The sequence below is a fragment of the Astatotilapia calliptera genome, chromosome 23 (assembly GCF_900246225.1).
Source record: "Astatotilapia calliptera chromosome 23, fAstCal1.2, whole genome shotgun sequence".
NCBI lineage: Eukaryota > Metazoa > Chordata > Actinopteri > Cichliformes > Cichlidae > Astatotilapia > Astatotilapia calliptera.
This window is the reverse complement of record NC_039323.1, coordinates 20,928,194-20,948,669: the sequence shown is the minus strand read 5'-3', so window position 1 is coordinate 20,948,669 and position 20,476 is coordinate 20,928,194. Positions and strand designations below refer to the sequence as shown.

The window sequence follows — 20,476 nt, the reverse complement described above, 5'->3', positions numbered from 1 at the left end:
TGCTATGTGTTAAATGGCTGCCATTTCCACTGTGTTCAGTGGAATATAACCAAACTTGCCACAGGATAGTTTTTACCTGTCAATGTTAATATTCCAGTGTGAATTCCTTAAATCAGCCTAAAATGGCTGAGCAGCAGAAATCCCCACACCCATCACCCTGGGGACCATTTTCTGCCCATTGACTTCCATTATAAACGCTATTTTCAACCCCAAATTATCATCATATGATTTTATTTTTCTTCTTTCTTGGATGTCAATGAAGACTCAGGGCCTTGAAGTTTTAATTTTAAATTGCAAAAAAAATGCAAAAAAAATAATGGCAGGTCAAAATGTATGTTGGTGCCAATCTTTGGTCCATCTAAAGGCCTACTTATAATGACAATCACATATTACTTCAACTGGTTTTTTGTGGAAATATTTAGTTTCGTTTTTTGGTTTTTGGGGCTTATAACACAGGGCGCTCATGTAATAACACTGGGATTTGAAGGGTTAAAACAACGAAAATATAATTAAAACTTTACATGAATATTTCAGGGAGAAGTAGTTTTACAAGGTTGGCTAATTTAAAGTGGAATAAAATATGGATATATGGTCTTTTTATGGCGTGGCTGAGAATGGTCCCTAGGGTGATGGGTGTGAGTTTTTTAAAGGATGGCAGGAGGGTTAAAGGAACAAATCAACCATTTGGCAGAGTATATTTTTGGAAAATTATTTGACCCTTAAAAAAGTTGTTTGTTTTTTTTAAGTTATCATGTTTCTTAAATCTGTTCACTAAAGCATCTGACACTTATATAAAAGCCATATCAAAACAAATATATCTGACGTTGATATTTTCCTCACAGAGAGTCTACATTTCTTGCATTCTTTAGTCATTGCTAACTTCCTGTGAGGAAGCTACCTGAAAAACTCAGCGAATAACCTAGATTGACATCCACAGATCAGAACCAAGCTGTAGAGGTGGCTTAAATAGGTTAACTTCCTGTAAATGTTTCAGAAATACATAGGGGCTCAAAATATCCTCTACCAAGTGGTTTAGCAGAAATTTAAAAGGTTTACCAGAATGGCTCTCTTTACTGCTTGTCTTTGTCCTTCCTTCTCCTAACTGGTGCCCCTCCCTGAGTCTGGTTCTGCTGGAGGTTTCTTCCTTTTAAAAGGGAGTTTTTCCTCCTGACTGTCGCCAAAATGTTTTCTCATTGGGGAGCATATGATTCTTGTGGTTTTCTCTGAATTATTGTAGTTTTTTACAATATAAAGCACCTAGAGGTCGCTGTCGCTGTTATATAAATAAAATAGAATTTAATTGAAAAGAATATATATATAATCTATCAATCTTCTACCAATCTATTGAGTGTCTACTTAAAATTGAGCCTCTTTCCCAATAGGCTTTTCTGTTTTTGTCCACATGATATATATCTGTTGAACTGAAGGCATCACCCTCAACATTATTTTTCTCTCCGAACTTCAGTTTATGACGTAGGAAACAGAAACTTTGGCAGTGGCTTTGTGTCTGTCTTCATCAATAGAGTGTTTATTTTGTGATCTCTCGTTCCCACGGACCTTTAATCATTCATTTATTTTATCATTTAGCTCACAGACATGATACACAATGCACTTATTTTACCAAGGTTTGCTAAAAGCACTTTTTCAATACTTGTCCTGGAGTGGAGGTCAACAGTGACGCATTAACAGATCCCAAACATCTGATCAGTGATCTTTTCAACATCCCAGTTTCTGAGAAGAATTTCTTGTGCCGACAGAGAACACAGAATATTCCTGGAAGGAAATGGCATAGTCACAGTGTTGTTGACTGTGCTTCTTACTTAACACAGCCTAAAATGTTGCTGGAAGACTATGGCAAGAGCATCTTAATAATATCTTGTCTTCACCCTGGAGACTGTGGAGCAAATTTGGACATTTTTATTAACTGATTAATGATTTTGTCTTTCTTATTGTCCTACCTACAGAGCAAGGAAATTAAATAATATTAGATATTAGATATATCAGATATTTTACCCCTTATTAACTTCTGCCAGGTTTCATGTTATGAAGACCATTGTAGTGATGAAGAAAGACCCCGAACAAATAATCTTCCATGTCAAGATATTTAAGAGTCATTTAATGTCAAAACAAGCAAAACATTTAAGAAAACATGATGCTGTTAATTAACAAACGGTTTTTTGTATTTATTTATAGCAGTTTACAAGCATAATGCTCAGATCAATTAAAACTAATAATAATTTTTAAAAAGCTTAAATATTTACATTTCTTTCTTAATTTTGTTAAACTGATTAAATTAATTATTTTTAATAGTTTTTCAATGGATTGACTGAGCACCACATAAGAGTACATCAGTATTTAGTCATGATATGAATGCTGTGCTATAGTTGCAGTTGTCAATATTGTAAACTGTTGGGGAGCACAAATGGTGTAGAGAGGGATGTTTTGCTTATTGTGAAAAAAGAAAATTAGCAGAATTGCAAACTTGCATAGCTGCCATATATTTAAAAAAAAAAATTCCCATCACAGCCCTGTGGGCTGTCTATCCTTCAGGCTTGGGTCCTCTACCAGAGGCATGGGGAGCTTGGGGGCCTTTCGCAGTATCTTAGCTATTCCTAGGACTGCGCTCTTCTGGACAGAGATCTCCAATGTTGTTCCTGGGATCTCCTGGAGCCACTCGCCTAGCTTGGGAGTCACTGCACCTAGTGCTCCGATTACCACTGGGACCACTGTTACCTTCACCCACCACATCTTCTTGAGCTCTTGAGCATCTTCCGAGTAAGATGGCCCTCCTCAGAGGGCAACATCGCAGAGTAAAGTTACTTTTTACTTTCTTATTCCTTATTAGTCTCTTGTGAAAACTGTGAGAGCACAGTAATTTTGGACTTGTTGACCCAAACCTGCTGGAATCCTACCCAGAGCTAACACGCCATGCTGACCTGATGCTAGGCTGGCCTGAGGCAGGGGACTCTCCTGAGAACAACAAGCCGAAGTGGAGGCATGGCAGATGGGGAATGGCTGACTGAAGGTTCTGGCGCATGATTAGCAAAGGAAGGCTAATACTGCTTGCAAACTTTCAGTCTCTGGAAAATAAAAAGGACGAACTCCAAGCTTGGATTTCCATTCAAAAAGAAATTCAGGAGTGCTCCATACTGTGTTTCTTTGAAACCTGGCTGGCGGAGAGGACACCCGATAAAGCAAACCAGAGGGCTACACGATTTTCAGAGCAGGCACTACGGACAGCGGCAAGATACATGGTGGAGGAACGGCCGCCCTCGTCGAGCAATCATTGTGTACTGACTGTAAGATCACTTCAAAATCCTACTCTGAAAATGTGGAATTTCTCACTCTAACGTTAAGGCCATTTTACTTGCCCAGAAAACGGCAGTGCATTATTGTGAGTGTCGTGTACATCCCCCCGTCTGCTAAGGAGGAGGCTGCACTGAAGGAGCTGCACGACATGATCAACAAGCATGAAAATAAACACCCAAACGCTGCTGTAATTGTTCTGGGAGACTTTAATCACTGTAATCTCCGGGAAAACATGCCTAAACTGCATCAGTTTGTAACCAAACTGGGGAAATAAAATACTGAATCACTGTTACAGCAACATTAGAAATACCTTCTCAGCTGAACCAAAACCTAATTTTGGAAAGTCTGATCACCTAGCAATCTGGCTAAAACCCATCTACAACAAAACCCAGTCACAGTTAGTACTATTAACACCTGGACTGATGGTACAAAAGCCAGCCTGCAGGGCTGCTTAGAGGCTACAGACTGGAGCATCTTCAAAGGAACAGCTAACGACATCCATGAATACACAGAGACTGTTAGCGACTACATAAACTAGTGTTTAACAGGACTGTGCGTAGCTTCCCCAACCAAAAACCCCGGTTTAATGGAGACATTAAACAGAAAATCAGGCAGAGGAGGGAGACCTTCAAGGCAGGAGATCAGGTGGAGTATAAGAGAGCCGCCCGCTATGAACTGCAGAAGTCCATCAGCGCAGCAAAGAGGGGTCACTCAGAAAAACTTGAAGGCTACTACCTGAACAACAACACACGCAGTATGTGGCAGGGAATTCAAGACGTCAGAAACTACAGGGGAACTACAACAACCACAGACCCCCGAGACACCACCCTACCAGACAGCCTCAACACCTTCTATGCCAGGTTTGACAGGCTGAACACACAGACTCCCTCAAAGGCCCCCAGTGACCCCACGAAGACCATCCTCCAGGTGACACACACACAGGTCCTGAAAGCTCTGAAAAAAGTGAACCCCCACAAGGCTGTGGGACCCGATGAATTTCCTCCCAGAGTACTGAAGGCCTGTGGGGAACGGAGAGCAATCCGATTACTTTTTTCAAGTAACGAAGTTTTACTATTGCAAAAATGGTAATTAGATTACCGTTACTTTCCCATAGGAACGCTGCGTTACTGCGTTACTAAAACCGTGATTTCTTTGTGAGAATGTCTCATGACAATGACGTAAGTGAGTGTGACGTTCGTGACAACAGCTGTGTGCAGATCAACAATGGATAATATATCGAGTGCGGGAGAGAATATGAGCGTGCAGCGTTTAAAGCGTGGAAGTACTGACCTTACTTTGAGTTTGATTCCATAAAACGTGACAAAAACATTAGTGTCTGTTGTGGTGGGAAGAAAACTTCTTTTTACAGCGGAAAAAAACCCCTAAACTTCCAAGCAAGCACCGAGTGCGCTACGACGTAATGGGAAACTCACAGAGAACTGAGCGCTGCAGCACACCTGCACCAGGGCAAACTTCCGCCTACCCCAGTCCTGCTTTACAGGTGAAAATAGAGCAACAGGACCGCTGAGTCTTTGATTTTATTTATTTTCTGCTGTGTTTCACTTGCATTTATTTAGAAGACTGAGTGTAAAACACCAAAAAACAATTTCGTTTATGTGCTGGAAAATAGGTTTAAATGTTAAACAAATTTATTCCAGTCAGAGAATGTTGCATGTAATTAAATTTTTGCTTCATGCATAAAGTTAAAAGATTAAAACTAATAAAACAAGTTTTAAAAGGAGACTTTTTCATTTGATTACATTTTGTATGATGGATTATGCAGAAAAAGTTGAATTGGGCTGAAAGATCTATTGCTTTATCACCTATTCAGGTTGTAAATCATGTTTTTAAAAAGTAACTAAGTAATTAATTACTTTTGAAAATAAGTAATCAGTAAAGTAACGGGATTACTTTTTGGGGGAAGTAATCAGTAATTAGTTACTGATTACTTTTTTCAAGTAACTTGACCAACACTGGTGGGGAACAACTAGCTTGTGTGCACATGGATATCTTCAACCTGTCACTATCTCAGGCAGTAGTCCCACATATTTTTAAATCCTCCATCATTATACCAGTTCCCAAAAGACTGGACACATTCGCCCTGAATGAAATCAGGCCAGTGGCACTCACACCAGTCATTATGAAGTGTCTAGAAAAATTGGTTCTCACACACATCAACCACATGTTCCCTAACACTATAGACCCCCTCCAGTTTGCATCACCAATCAACAGTGTTGGGTAAGTTACTTTAAAATAGTAACTTAGTTACATTACTAGTTACTTCTCTCAAAAGTAACTCAGTTACTTCAAGTTACTCGTTACTTTCAAAGTAACTAGTTACTAGGGAAAGTAACTTTGGATTTACTCAGAATTCTCTTGTTAATGTGTTTCTTCCATAACTTTGCCAGTCTTCTAGCTTGCTTACTTGCCACAAGTGCACTGTGCCACCTACCAATAGAAAGGAAAAGATAATGTGCATATTTCCACGAGAGAAATCCCACGCCTGGACCGTCATTGACTGCTGCCATGATTCTAGCCTACGTCACAGAGTCATGTGCGCCTTTTACATCCAACACAAAAACTGCAGTCGTGGTGCTTTCGATTGTACTCAGAACTCGGAAATTCTGCCTTCTGAATAGGAAGATGTAGGCAACACCAGACTGAAGATGAGCTGCACACAGAGCTGGACTGGGACAGAAAATTGGCCCGGGCATTTTGACTAGAGACCGGCCCACCATTATAGGAAAAATCATAAAGCCTTTGAATGAAAACAAACACTGTTGTGACAGTGATGTACACTGTTCTGATGCTATGCATCAATCTATCAATTGTTTGTTGTAAGATTCAGATAATTATTTTTTAAAAGCTAGACATTTTAAATGAGAATAAGAAAGAAAAGTATTTCTTTGTGCCCCCCTTTCCTCGTTAATGCCCTACCTGGCCCCCCTGGCAACACTTTGCTAGATCCACACCTGCACAGTTACCAGCTGTCAGCTACCTAAAAAAGGATCCTGGTGTTATTTGTCTCTCAGAAACAGTTCATAACTTCCCTTCAACTCATTCATGTCACCTAAAAGGTAAACCTGTTTCTCCATCACCTGTTCAGCTCTGATGATTCAGTAAGGACATCTCCTGGTTTCATCTTCATGTTTCCCTCTCACCAGATAACCAAACGATATCATGACCAGCAGCTTTTTTTACAGCTGTGGCTCCAGCAAACATCAGCTGATACTAGAAATTAATATTAAATAAATTCTAACAACAGCTGATCAAGCTTAAACCTGCTGCTGTTGTTTAGCGCGACATCCGCTGGTTTCCTCTTTCGGCGCAAAGTGAGCAATAAACAAACAAGAGAGCCGATCAGCTGATCATTGATCAGTTTTCATGACTGAAGTAGAAACGGGAGAGGAAGGGGGGAGAATGAGAGAAGAAGAGGCAGCTGTGCAGCGTAAACACAGAATAACTCCAGCTTTGTGCCTTTTTCATTGTAGCTGAATTACGGGACAAACTGTTCCTTTTCACCTCAATAAGAAATAGGGCTGAACGATATATCGCATTTGCGATAATATCGCGACATGATCAAGTGCAATTTTCTAACCGCAAAGGCTGCGATTATACTCTGGACATGTCCAAATTCATGGGCTGCATCCTCCTGAGGCCGCATTTGTAGACCGATTACGTCACAGCGACGCGCCGAAGGCTGTTCAAATTCGTAGACTCCTCCGAATGTAGCCGACAAATGCGTCCTCTTTTTCCCCGAATTTGAAGGATGGGTCGGGTGTGTCCTTCGTGGCCTACCATATCCCAGAATTCATAGACTGAGATTAAAGTTATTAAATTAGATAAAATAAAACTTTAGTAATCCCCCGGGTGGGTTCCTCCTTGGTTTTCACACAGCTGACTAAACGTCAAACAGAAAACTTATTAAACAGAAGTATGAAACAGTCGAGAATTTACACCAGTGTCTGGTTATATTTTAGATAGCAAGAAGCAGACGGCCGAGTTTATTAAACTCCACCGAGACAGCGGTGACGCTAATCAGAACTAGACCGTCCAATTTCACGCCTTTAAACTTTAAAGGCGTGTTTGTGTGTGTGTTTATACAATTGCTATTATGTTTGCACTTTATGTGTAATGTTACTGACTGCAGAGGTCAGTAAGATGTGTGTATTTTTTATTTATTAGTTTTATTTATTTAATATTATTTTTTAATTTAATGACTGTCTAGTAGTTCACAGATGTCGAAAAACTGAGTGTGGTAAAGCCACTGATTTTTTTATGTATATTTCTGCAATCTGCACATTGTACTGACTTTCATTTTAATGTTTACACCAGGGTTCCTTGTCAGCACTTTATGCTCAGATGTTTGTAAGCTAAAAATAAACTATTGTGTATGTTCAAATATACTGTTGTGATTGAAGAAGTTAAATAAAAATGTCAGTCATCAATTCATGCATCACCTCATGTCATCATAACAGAGGTCTGTCTTCCAGGAAAGAACAGTTTAAAATTAATGTAATATAGTATTGGCCATACTATATGATGTATTGCTTGTCTTTGTTTAATAATACAGAAGACAAAGACCTTAAAAAATAATCGCATATCGCATCGCAATCGCAATATTGGGGCAAAAAATCGCAATTAGATTATTTTCCATAATCGTTCAGCCCTAATAAGAAACGCGTAATATTTTCTCTGAATACCAGACGGGACGGTTGGCAACTCTAATAACTTATGAACAAAATAAAGTTCAACATCATTAACTTCATAGCACCACCCAGCTGTATAGAAACTCCGTCATGCTAGCTAGCACGCAGTATGGAAAAAGTCAGAATAACGAAAATAAACTGCACCTAAACTTGGTTCATATCTGACCCAGAGAGACTGCAGGTCATAACTTCTTACCTGAAGTTCAGTTCACACTTGGACCGGCGGCCGCCTCGGGTCTCTTTTCCTTCTGCCTCCCCTTTCCTTCATCCACCTGCTGGCCTCCACCACTTGCTAATGTTACTGAATCTGTGGAAGCTCCGCGATAGCCACCACACGAAAGTAACGAGTAACGACCCTATCTAGATCCCAGTAACGACTAACGCGTTCCTGATTTTGGCATAATAACTAGTTACCGTGCTCGTTTACCACAATAATAACGTAGTTACTGTAACGCGTTACTTAATAACGCGTTAGTCCCAACACTGCCAATCAATCAGTGGATGATGCAACAGCAATAGCCCTGCAACACACACTGCAACACCTGGAAAGCAACAGAACGCATGTCAGGATGCTCTTCCTGGACTACAGCTCTGCATTCAACACCATCCGCCCAGGCAAGTTGACAGAAGCAGACAGACCTTGGCATCCCGACTCCGACCCGTAACCGGATTCTGGACGTTTTGACAGACAGACCACAAGTGGTGAGCATAGGAGGAGGATTATATATAATATACTATTAATATACTTCTTCTGTTTATCTACCACCACTATGTCCAGTTGGTTAGCCACCACCATTTTGTCCATCTGTATCTCAAAGTCCCACAGGATCTTAGCTTGGTCATTCTCCACCGTCCTTGGGGGCATCTCCCATTTTGAACAGGACTTCCAGGCCGTATTTGGCCTGGAAGTCCTGTTCCGTATTGTTTCTGTATACTATGCCAGACACTTGCTTATGGAGTTCCATATGTGCCCTGCTTGCTAGCATCTTGCACCCTGCTGTTATGTGCTGGGTTGTGCTGGATTTATATCTTGATGTCAGTGGCTTCTATCTCCTCCTTTGGCCAAATTATTATCCCATCCAGGTACCTGATCAGGTACCTGGATGGGATGGCATAGATATTGATCTTGTTCTTACAGTTCACCTGACTCCTCAGGACTTGCCAACACTCTGCAGGTACTTGGTGGTTCCAGCTTTCCCAGTGGCCTCTTCATGATTCCCATTTGCCTGTAGGATCCCCAGGTACTTGTAGCTCTCCTCTATGCCTGCAATGTTGCCTTCTGGTAGTTGGATCCCCACAGTTCTGACTACCTTCCCTCTCTTTGTTATCATCAGACTACATTTCTGCAGTCCGAACAACATTCTGATGTCATTGCTGTATATCCTGGTGGTGTGGATCAGTGAATCGATGTCTCATTCACTCTTGGCATAAAGCTTGATGTCATCCATGTACAGGAGGTGGCTGCTCCATTCAGAAGTCGGTATCCATAGCCAGTCTTGTTGATGATCTTACTGTGGGGGTTCAGGCCTATGCAGAAGAGCAATGGGGACAGAGCACCTCCTTGGTAGATCTCACACTTGATGGTGACCTGTGCTATGGGCTTGAAGATTGCCTCTAGTGTTATCCGCCACATCCTCATTGAATTCCTGATGAAGGCTCTTAGGGTCCTGTTGATCTTGTATAGGTCAGGCCTTGGCCAGTTCTAGACAGGCATATATGAGGGGCCAGACAGAAATATAAAGGGGGCACATGGTGGCAATGGAGGCGGGAAAGGTGTGGGGGTTGGGTGGGGTGCTCTGGATTAGGGCTGCCACAAACTATTATTTTCATAGTCGACTAGTCACCGATTATTTTTGCAATTAGTCGACTAATCAGATCATGCATCCATTTGACGTAAAACGTACATCTTATTGCACCTGCATGCATCGACTCTTATATACTGTACCTATCATTAGCTTACAGCTTGAAGTGTTTAAGGTATGTGGTAACTAAAAATAAAGACAAAATGATAGTTTATTAAACTTTTAATGAAATTTGCAGATTGAATTTCCTTGCTATCGAAAATATAACAGGACACTGGAGTAAACAATAACATTTTTAAGTTATCTAAGTGATTTATATATCATGTTTAACCTGAGTAGTGAAAGACCGCAGGGGGTTAGAAAACGATGTGCCCGGAGTTCGCTGTTCTCGCCAGCTCTAATGAGCCTTGAACCTCCAGCTAGCTATTGAGCTGGTGGGTAACAGACGTCTCCGAAAACGTCAGAGCACTTTTGCAAATATGTGATGTCTTGATAAATCGAGGAGATATTTGAAGTTTACACAGCTACATTCTCGCCTGAAAATATCTTAAAAGTTTATTTTGTGACCCAGAAAGAGTAATATTAAAACCAAGTAGCTACCACCATTGCTGAAAACTGGAAGCCAAACAGGCAAAAGTACATTCTTCGCAGCTACGCTTCATCTCAGAGGCAGGTTAATAAGTTGGACTGAACTTAACCACAATACTTTGACATGGGTTCTTTATAAACTTGAGTCCAACTTGAAGGCGGTGGCAAGATGCATCAAATTGATGTATAGCTGGGTGTAGGGTGGGGTGTGAGTTCTCTGCCGAGTCCTGTGTGAGCCTGCACAAACAGCGCACGGAGGTAAAGAGCAAACGAGATGTGAAACCTATTGTGTCATTTGTGCCTTTTGCAGTGGATTTTTCAGCTACTGTAGTAAATCATGTCCATATTCAGTTTGGGGGTAGTCTATTACTTTATTTCTCAACTTCTAAAAGTTTGACTTAAGGGGGCAGGACGATTGTTTAAGGGGGCGTTGCCCCCTCTTGCCCCAGCATATAGCCGGCCCCGGGTCAGGCATTCAAGGATCCAGGTGTGGGGCATTGAGTCATAGGCCTTCTTGTAATCAATCCAGGCAGTGCACAGGTTGGTCAGCTTAGTCTTGCAGTCTCAGCTGACTGCTCGGCCTACCAGTAGCTGTTGTTTTGCACCTTTGATATTCTTGCCAATCCCTTTCTGTGCCCCGCTCATGTATTGACCCATGTGCTTGTTCATCTTAGCTGCTATGATGCCTAACAGGAGCTTCCATGTGGTACTGAGGCAGGTTATAGGCCAGTCGTGGGATGGGGCCGGTCCCATCTGGGGGTCCTTGAGGATCAGGACCATCCGGCCTTCAGTTAGCCATCCAGGTGTCTCTTGTCAATGATCAGCTGGTTCATTTGTGCTGCCAGAAGCTCATGGAGTGCAGTCAGCTTCTTTAGCCAGTAGGTGTGAACCATGTCGGGGCCTGGTGCTGTCCAACTCTTCATACTGGAGACCCTTTCTTGTATGTCTGCCACTGTGATGGTTACTGGTCCCTTTTCAGGGAGGTTGCTGTGGTCTGCTCTCAGATCCACTAACCACTGAGCATTGCTGTTATGGGTTGCATCCATCTCCCATATGCTCTTCCAGTAGTGTTTCATTTCCGATGTGAAAGACTGTTAAAGACATATAGAAAATGATTGCTTTTTAAGTTGTTACTGCTAAAAAACAAAACTGTGAACATTGAAATAGTTTAATATGTAAAGTGTTGTTGTTTAAATTAGGTTGTATTTACCTCATTTTAAGATTTTGTAAGGACAAGACATTTTTTAATTATGTCTCAATCAATAAACCCTTACTTTACAGAGAGGGTACTCCAGAACGTGATATCACCATGGGTAAAACCACTCAAAATCAAATAAAAGTTCATATTTAAAGTATTTATAATCAATAAATTTATAATAGGAAGGGTTGAAGAAAATTAGCTTTTTACATTCTTATATCCATCTACTTACTGGTGAGCCTATAGCCCTGATTGTCATTGCTCTGTATGTCCACTTTATAATGAATGTCTTATTCATTTCTTGACCTGAAGGCATCCTCTTCATCTGACATTAGAAATGGAAGTTGGGAAACCTTGAGACTTTTTTTTTGTCTGTTTTCATCCATGCTGCATTTTCTGGTCTCTGGTTCCCACAGACTTTTAACTATTCATTTATTCTCTTATTTAGCTCACAGTCATGATCCACAATGCACTTATTTTTCCAGATTTATAATACATATCTCCAGGTGAAAGTCAACAGTGATACAATGAAATATTCCAAACAACTGATCTGTAATTTCTCATCGTCACAGCTTCTGAGAACATGCGTGTTCCTGGAAGAGGCTGACACAGTCACTGTGCTGTTGATTGTGTTTCTTAATTAACATGCCCTAAAATATTGCCTGAAAACTTCATAAACAACAGCTTAATAATACAGTTACACCAAAAATTTGATGGCCAAAGAAACAGTTTTTGTAGTTTGGCCTCCGTATGCAACATTTTAAACCACTCGGTAAGATATGATTAAAGTGCCTCTACCAATTTTACTTCAAGATGTATTGTGTTAACTGTTATGGATATATATTTTTCAGAGGGTTAACAGTTCTTGTAAAAACTAAAAGTCAGTGATTTCCTGAAGTCTCAAATCCATTGAAATCACCAAATGTTGCATTTCCTTCATTGAGATGCTCTACCAGGCCTTTACTGCAGCAACCTTCAGCTTCTGCTTGTTTGTGGGTCTCTCTGCATCACGTTTTAGCTATAATAACTGAAAAGCTGCCCTACTGGGTTGCAATCAGGTGACTGATGTGGTCATCTGAGAAACTCTTGGGTTTTATTTTTATTATGCCTCGGGGGTGGACAGCAGTCACATCGTCAGTAGACACTAGACGCCTGTTTCCACTGGCAGCCATACGTGCCCATTCCATAACACTGCCTCTACCAAATCATGTGGTATCCCTTAGATCATGAGTTGTCTTCTTCTCTATCCCACTCTCTTCCCATCATTCTGGTACATTATCCTTGGTTTCAACTGTTTCTCCTCTTCTCTGGTCTAATCTGTCTCTCCTTTTCTTGAGTGTAACCATTAGTTGTACATTGTTGTTAAGTCTCTGTATTTACATTCATGAAGCTGTCACCTGATCATAGACTTTAAAAGTGATATATCCACCTCCCCAAGAGTGTTCTTAAAATGATTAAATCGTGTGAACTTGTTTTTCTTAACCATGGAAATAATACTATCGTTATGATTTTTACTCATCTTCCTTCAGGCCTTTTGATGTTGCTGAACTAGTCATTATAGTCACTGCTTTTAAAAATGTATCTGACTGTTAATTTGGCTGCTCCTAACATTTTTTGTTATTTCTCTAAGATTTCATCAGGTTTATTCAACCTGATGATGACCTGTTTGATATGCAATGACCTTCATCTGGGCCTTATATTTAAAATTATGGAGAAAAGCAATAAAATAAAAAATTCAACTCTGAATTAACTTCAGATATCATGTCTACTCTATTTGTCATTAAGTAAAGGGACAGTCCTAACCTGGCCATGAAAGTGGATGTCAGCCTGTTATGAGCCTGAAAATGGGTGTATAAACATGTGTGTAATTCCTAATGGATCTGTGGAACATTTTACCACTGGAACATAACATCCTGTATATTTTCTATGCATTAAATCATAAACACTTACATAAACATTAAGAATAGAATATTCACTTAAATGTTTTAAATGTTAAATGTTTTTCACGCTGATAAATATGAATCTATATATATTGCAACACCTTAAACTATTTACCAGACTAAGTAAGCCGCTCATAAATGTATAATATCAATGTATTTGTTTTATTTATAGTATCTGCTATATTTGCACTTGTCAGTTAATATTGTAGAAATCGTCACTGTGGTAGCACAGATACCACAGAGTGGGGTTTGCATATTGCTTATTGTGTTTAAAAAGGCCTTTAAAGCAAGTTTTAACATGTCTTAGGATATAGAATAAGATATGAAGCAATTAATACAGCCAGAAGCTGCATTATCAACAATAGAATCCCTCCCACTCAAACTTCTGTTTACAGCATTTATAATCAATGGTTTTAAAATAATAGGTGTTGAAGAAAGGAAACTCTTTACTTTACAGTAATTTTCAGTTAAGCTGCGTGGCTGTGACACACTTATAACCTTGAATTTGTCCACAGCATGCTGCTGGTTCTAAAAGAAAAAGCTCTTAAAAGCCTTTCCTTCCTGACCTGTTTATCTAAAACCAGCAGGCAGTCACACACAAATATATACTGGTGAATACAGTGGATCATTTAGGTAAATAAATAGATAGACATTTCCTCTAAAGAGTGTGAAGACAAAGACTAAAGATTGGTCATAAATAAAATAAAATATTGGACATATATATTGGTCATAAAAAAATCTTTTTTCTTCATAAACATTATAGAAAGGGATTCAGCACACTTAAGTTGAAACATATAAAACCTAAAATGTAATAAGTTATTGCTTTGTCAACGGTTTTGCTGCCCTCATCTGATCATAGGCCATTATTGCAAGTTTAACTAGATTAACTACATTAATCTATTGCAGACATCAAAACTGATGTATACTGTGGACTATTTCATGTAGAATTTGTACATACATAACATACTTCATTTACTTTGGGTGTAGCTGAGTAATGGTATTTGCCTCAACTCTTCATTATTGGTAATCATTGTTCCCTTTACTTGCAGGAAAGGTTCTTGTTGTTTCTATGATGGGCATCAGTCGTTCTGCTATCCTGGTGGCTTGCTACCTGATGATCTTCCAGAACATGACCATCATGGAGGCTCTGACCTCAATCAGGAAAAAACGTGCCATCAACCCCAACGAAGGCTTCCTGAAGCAGCTGAGAGAGTTCAATGAGACCCTCATGGAGGAGCGAGATGATGACGACGAAACACTAAGCCAGTGCTCTGTGATTGATGCTCGAGCGCGTGCTCGCATCTTTGGGGAAGAGGATGATGAGGATACGGACACAGAGGAAGAGCAGAGTATGATTGAGGTGAAAGCGAACTCCATTATGATGGAGGAGGAGGAGGATGGAGAAAGTGTGATGAGCAGCGTTGCCTCCTCTGCAGCTGCTGCAGCACTTAAAAGTGGTTTGACTGGAGCACAGAATGGGTTCAACAACCAGGTATCCAATGGTGTCCCAAATAAGTTTGTTCTATCTGAACAAGGGGGCAAGGAAGATGGGGATGATGATGATGATGGTCTGGACAGCATGATTCAGGAGTGGCAGAGGAGGAATGAAAAATACCAGAATGATGAGTGGTGGGAGGCACAGCTGAACACTGATGGGGAAGATGAGCAGTCTCTTCTGGGGGTTTTTACAAAGAAGACAAAAGAAGTTGGAGACACTGATGTGGAGAGCGTAACCAGTGAGGACATACGAGCTGTGAAAGAGCGGCTGAAGCGTCGCAACAGACGCCCACCCTCTGACACAATGTCCACCTCCAGCTGCATGAGTTACTCTGATCTTTGGAAGCAGCGGCTTAAGGAGATCGAAGAGCAAGCAGCTGCTCGGTACCGCAAGAAAGAAGATGATGAAGGCAGTGAGAGCACTGCCACTGAAGACGAAGGAGTAAAGAAGACGATTGATGATGAAGTAGATAGCATCCTCTCTGACACCAGCTCCATGTTTAACTTCTGTCAGAAGAATAAGGAGAAGATGTCACCACTGGAACGTTGGCGAATCAAGAGAATCCAGTTTGGGTGGAACAAGAAAGATCGTGAGGATGGAGAGAAAAGTTCTGTTGGTGATGGTGAGGAAGAAGCCAGGACACCATCTCTGCAAGACGTCAATCTGACAGCGTATCAGGCATGGAAGCTGAGGCAGCAGAAGCGTCTCGGGGAAGAGAACACAGATGAGATTCTGGAGCTGAGCAGAGGCGAGGACTTAGCAACAATCAGAAGAAGACAACGACGTGAAGAGCTTCTGGAGCGTTCAAAGAAAACTTTAGAAGAAAGCCAGTCCGTATGTGGCTGGGAAACAGAAAGTTGCGTTAGTGGTGGTACGATACCTCTATCTGCCTTCTGGGCTGGAGCTGGTGTTACAGGGCCGCCAAGTGTTGCCAATGATGACAATATGTCCATGCTCAGTGGTAGATCTTCCATAATTTCTTCAGTTTCCCAGGCTCGCAGCACAAGATCCTCACAGTTTGGAATCCCAGCAAATCCTGTGCCACCAGTACCGCCGATCCTCCCAGTTCCAACTGTGCAGGGCCCTGGAGGTGAACCAATGGTCAATCTGGCTAGCATCCAAAACTGGATTGCTAATGTTGTTTCAGAAACAATCAAACAGAAGCAGAGTGAAATGAGCCTTCCTCCTCCATCACGTGCCGGGTCTGAATTGAGCTTTGGTGCTCCATCAAACGTGATTTCAAGGCGCAGTGTCGATGATGACAAAGCATCCTTGCTGAGTGGTGCTTCCTACTCCAGCTCTCTGTCACAAGATCGAGGCAGGGCAGCATCAGTCCTCTCCAGTGGCGGTTCAAGCAGCATCTCCGGTCTCAGTGGTAGAGGCTCAGCATTAGGCTCTAACCTTGGCTCCACCCTAGGCTCAAAGAAAAACAAGATCACCACTACCAGTGTTCCTCTCTTCAGCCTCTTCCAGGACCAAGTTAACCTGGATAAACTGGATGCCATGGACAAGGAGATCAAGTCAGAGATGAGGGACAAGATGTCTACCTATGAAAAGAAGAAGATCCTGGAAGACAACAAACGCAGTACTCTGTTTAAGAAAAAGAAGCCAAAGGAGGATGAAGATGAGGAGGAGGAAAGGAAGAAGAAAGAGGAGGAGTTTCTTGAGGAGACAAAGAAAAAGGAGAAACCAAAGAGGACTTACGGTCTATCGGGGTGCCTGAATCTTAACCCAGCGCTGGAGAAAGATAAAAACACCAACATTGATGACTGGCTGAAAAGTGTCAGGCCTCCCCCGAGAAAACCAGCTTCAGGAACTGAAGCTGGTCCATCAGAGGACCCCTATGATGATCTTGATGCCTCAGCTTCTGAATTTGACTTCTCAAGCAGAAGAGCCTCTTATGCTGCTGACGAAGATGATGATGAGGAAACGTATGGCATTACTTCCAGATACCGAGCCAGGTTACACGAAGATCTATCAAGTGAAGACACAGAATATTCCTGCAGTGGCTTCACACAATCCCACAGCTACAGCCAACCGGGAAGACCGTACGGCGCTGTTCATCATTCACGATACGAAAGCAATGAGACAGAAGGGAGAAGGACTAGGAGACAGGAAGCCACAGAAGAGGAGGAGGATGACATCTCCACCTTCATTGCCCAAACCAGGCAGAGGATTAGGGCTCGAGCTGCCGCGGAGGCTGAAGACGACGAGGTTCTCGCTGCTTGGAGAGCTCAGCAGGAGGCAAAGCGAGAGAAGCAAAACTTAGAAAATACTACTGATGCAGACAGGTTTTAGAAAATGTAAAAGAGCCAATTCTGTGCTGCTGCTGCTGCTGCTGCTGCTAGCTCACACAAAGCTCTTTTTGTTTGGTCAAGGAGTGAAAACAAAGGATGTACAAATTGCAATAATTCTAATGCACAAAAAACACTAGCATTCACATCCATAGAAAAATATGCACCTTGACCTTTTCATATTACATCAGCACTGCAAAGAAATTAAGGATTTGAGCCTGTTTTACTATTAAAATGGAAGAAATACACAATACAGTTCTCAGTTAAGGTTTTTCTTGTACCACAATTGAATGTAAAACACAATGAATGCAAATTTTCATAGAAAAGATGATGTGAAACTTCTAAAAAAAAAAATAGGAAAAGTCCCTCGAATTTGTACTCTTGCACAATTTTACTATTGTAATAAATTTTCTGATGAATGATGATTTGGGCTTTTTATTTGGTTTAATGGCTCCTAATAAAGCTGCATCATAAAGGTTGTTTTCATCTTTTGTGATGAAAAAAAATTGAAAACCTCCATAACTTACTACAAAAAAACAAAAAATTAAATGGTAAAAATAAACAGAAACACAAACAAGTTGTATTTATAAAATATTTGTGCAGGTGACAAAGCAATCACTATTACTAGAATGTTTTTTGGAATGAATATAATTGTCACTTGCAGGAAGTGGGACTGATGGCTTTTTATGCAGACAAAAATATGTTTTTTTTTTACTTAATAATTTGATGTTTTGATGTTAATAACTTGTTTTGTTGCTTAACAAAAGCCACAATATGCTTCACAAAAACAGCAGCTCATTTCAAAAACTTAAGCAAGGTTTAAAGTGTGAAAAAGGACATAGTGAGGGGGGAATGAAGAGCTAAAACTAGTCATTCACCCACTAAGGTTTAGACAGTTAGGCATGTAACACACACACACCATGCAAACAGTTAAAATACAGGAAGGGGATTGGAGATGGGTGTAACACTGTTTCGTTTTTGTAAACACACAGCATGTGGTCATGAGCATGGCATTTCTCGTGTTATACTGCCACATCTTGGACACTAAATGCAATTGCTTTTGAGATTTATACAATTTCTAAATTATGCAAAATGTGAAGATAACATCATTTACAAAATACCATAATATTTCTTTAACTGTAGTGGTATAGATGTGGTTTCAGTGAGATAACAACTATGTGCTGTGTAGTGGATGGGAAATATGGAAATAATTCCACTACATGTGAAACTGTAACATACTTTAAAGCTTATAATGCTTTACATAGCACAGTGGGATAAACCGCAGCAGGAGTGCTGATCTTCAAGCTCTTATATGTACATTTAAAGTCAGATAAAAGGCTCAGCCAAGGAGTCTGTACTGCTGTATAATTACAGGATTTTGGTTTTATGCTCTGGTTTTAGAACCTTTGCTTTTACTGCACATTTCAAAATTATTTATTATCATAATGTTATAGAACACACCTGGGATCATTTTTATACCCTGGCATGTTTAATAATTTGTGGAGTTTTTCTACTTTATTTTTATATAAATTTTAAACATGAAAACATGGTGAGCAGTTTGCATGAAGATAGCATAAGTTCGAAAACTAAAAATGTATTATTTAGAGGGGAAACTGTTAAAAGGAAATCAATGCAAGCTGTTACACTTTCAGAACATTTTGTTCTTTTTAACTCATGTACTTGACTGTTTACTCTCTCACTGGAGCATTTTTCAAAACGCTCCTGTTATCTGCTGGTTACACATGCTCTTAGAGAGGACCAATTGTGCTTTTCATCATTTTCTGTCTCATATATCCTGTTCAAGTAGTGCATTTTCAATATAAACATGACCTAGTTGTCAAACATAAGTACAGGTAATCCTGTAGCCAAAAGCTTCAGACTACTGTCAACACTCAGTTTCTAATAGTTTTTCTTACTCTTGGCTCTGTTTTATCTCAATTAGAGGTCATGTCTTTTCATGGTGATGCCAGGTACAGGCAATCAGCCAATGAGAATGAAGTTGTTTTAAAGACAGAGAAACAAAAGAGCATGAGGGGATGGACTGAGAGGGAGTCTAATATCCACAGACAATTAAGACCACCTCCTTTCAGAACTGTCTTAATTCTTTGTGGCATACGTTTTAGTCCATGTTGAGATGACAGCATCACACACTTGCTGCAGATTTGTCTGCAGTTTCATCACATCACAAAAGAGCTCTACTGGGTTGTAATCTGGTGATTTGGGGTCTATCTCTGTACAGTAAACTCACTGTCATGTTCAAGAAACCAGTTTTAGATGATTTGAACTTTGGTGAGTTATCCTGCTGGAAGCAGCCATCAGAAGATAGATACACTGTGATCATAATGGCATGGACAGGGTCATCAACAACACTCAGGTTGGCTGCGCTTAAGAAGTGATGCTGAACCACTGACATAAAGCAAGATAGATCCACGCTTCCAAGTTCTGACCCTACCATCCAGACTTATCAGACCAGGCAACTTTCTTCCACTCTTCTACTGTCCAATTTTGGTGAGCTATGTGAAATGTAGGTTCAGTTTCCAGTCCTTAGCTGACAAGAGCGACATGCAGTGTGGTTCACTGTTCAGGAGACAGACCGTGCGGTGGTGTGTGTGGTGGACCCAGGTGCGAACACAAGAGAGTAGATCGGAGTAAACTTAAACTGAAAGCGAGCCTTTATTATGGCTGATGACAGGTCTCACACGAAGCAGAAACACCGTGACTAAACCGAACTTAACTAAACTGGGAAACAGATACTGATAAACTAAGAAGACTCAGAGGACCATGATGATGACTGTAAAGCCTGGCCATGAGGACATGGAGTGTGGGAACACAGACGACACGACCCAGACTGCATGAAACACAGAGACTAAATACACATGAGGGATGATCAGGGGAAGTGGCCACACATGGGAGCACAGCTGACACACATGAACCTAAAGACAGGAGAGGTGAATCTAAATACACTGACATAGAATACAGACTTTCAAAATAAAACAGGAAACATGGAGATTAGACATGACATGAACTAAACATAACCACGCAGACATGACGCATGACAGGTAGACGCATGACAGGTAGACGCATGATCCAGGGAGACTGAGTACAGGGAGATGACATAAACAACTAAGAAACAAAGGG

General features: G+C 40.7%; 1 protein-coding gene across 2 annotated transcripts in view; it reads left to right on the top strand.

The window, feature by feature from the left end:
- dusp27 (dual specificity phosphatase 27) overlaps positions 1-17,763 on the top strand; it is a 30,128-nt gene extending 12,365 nt beyond the window's left edge. For both annotated transcript variants that reach the window (XM_026159377.1, XM_026159376.1), the window contains exon 6: positions 14,596-17,763. In XM_026159377.1, the coding sequence (XP_026015162.1) occupies positions 14,596-17,342 (2,747 nt within the window). In that variant the 3' untranslated portion in view covers positions 17,343-17,763. The remainder of the gene's footprint in view (positions 1-14,595) is intronic.
- Positions 17,764-20,476: the final 2,713 nt, after the last annotated feature.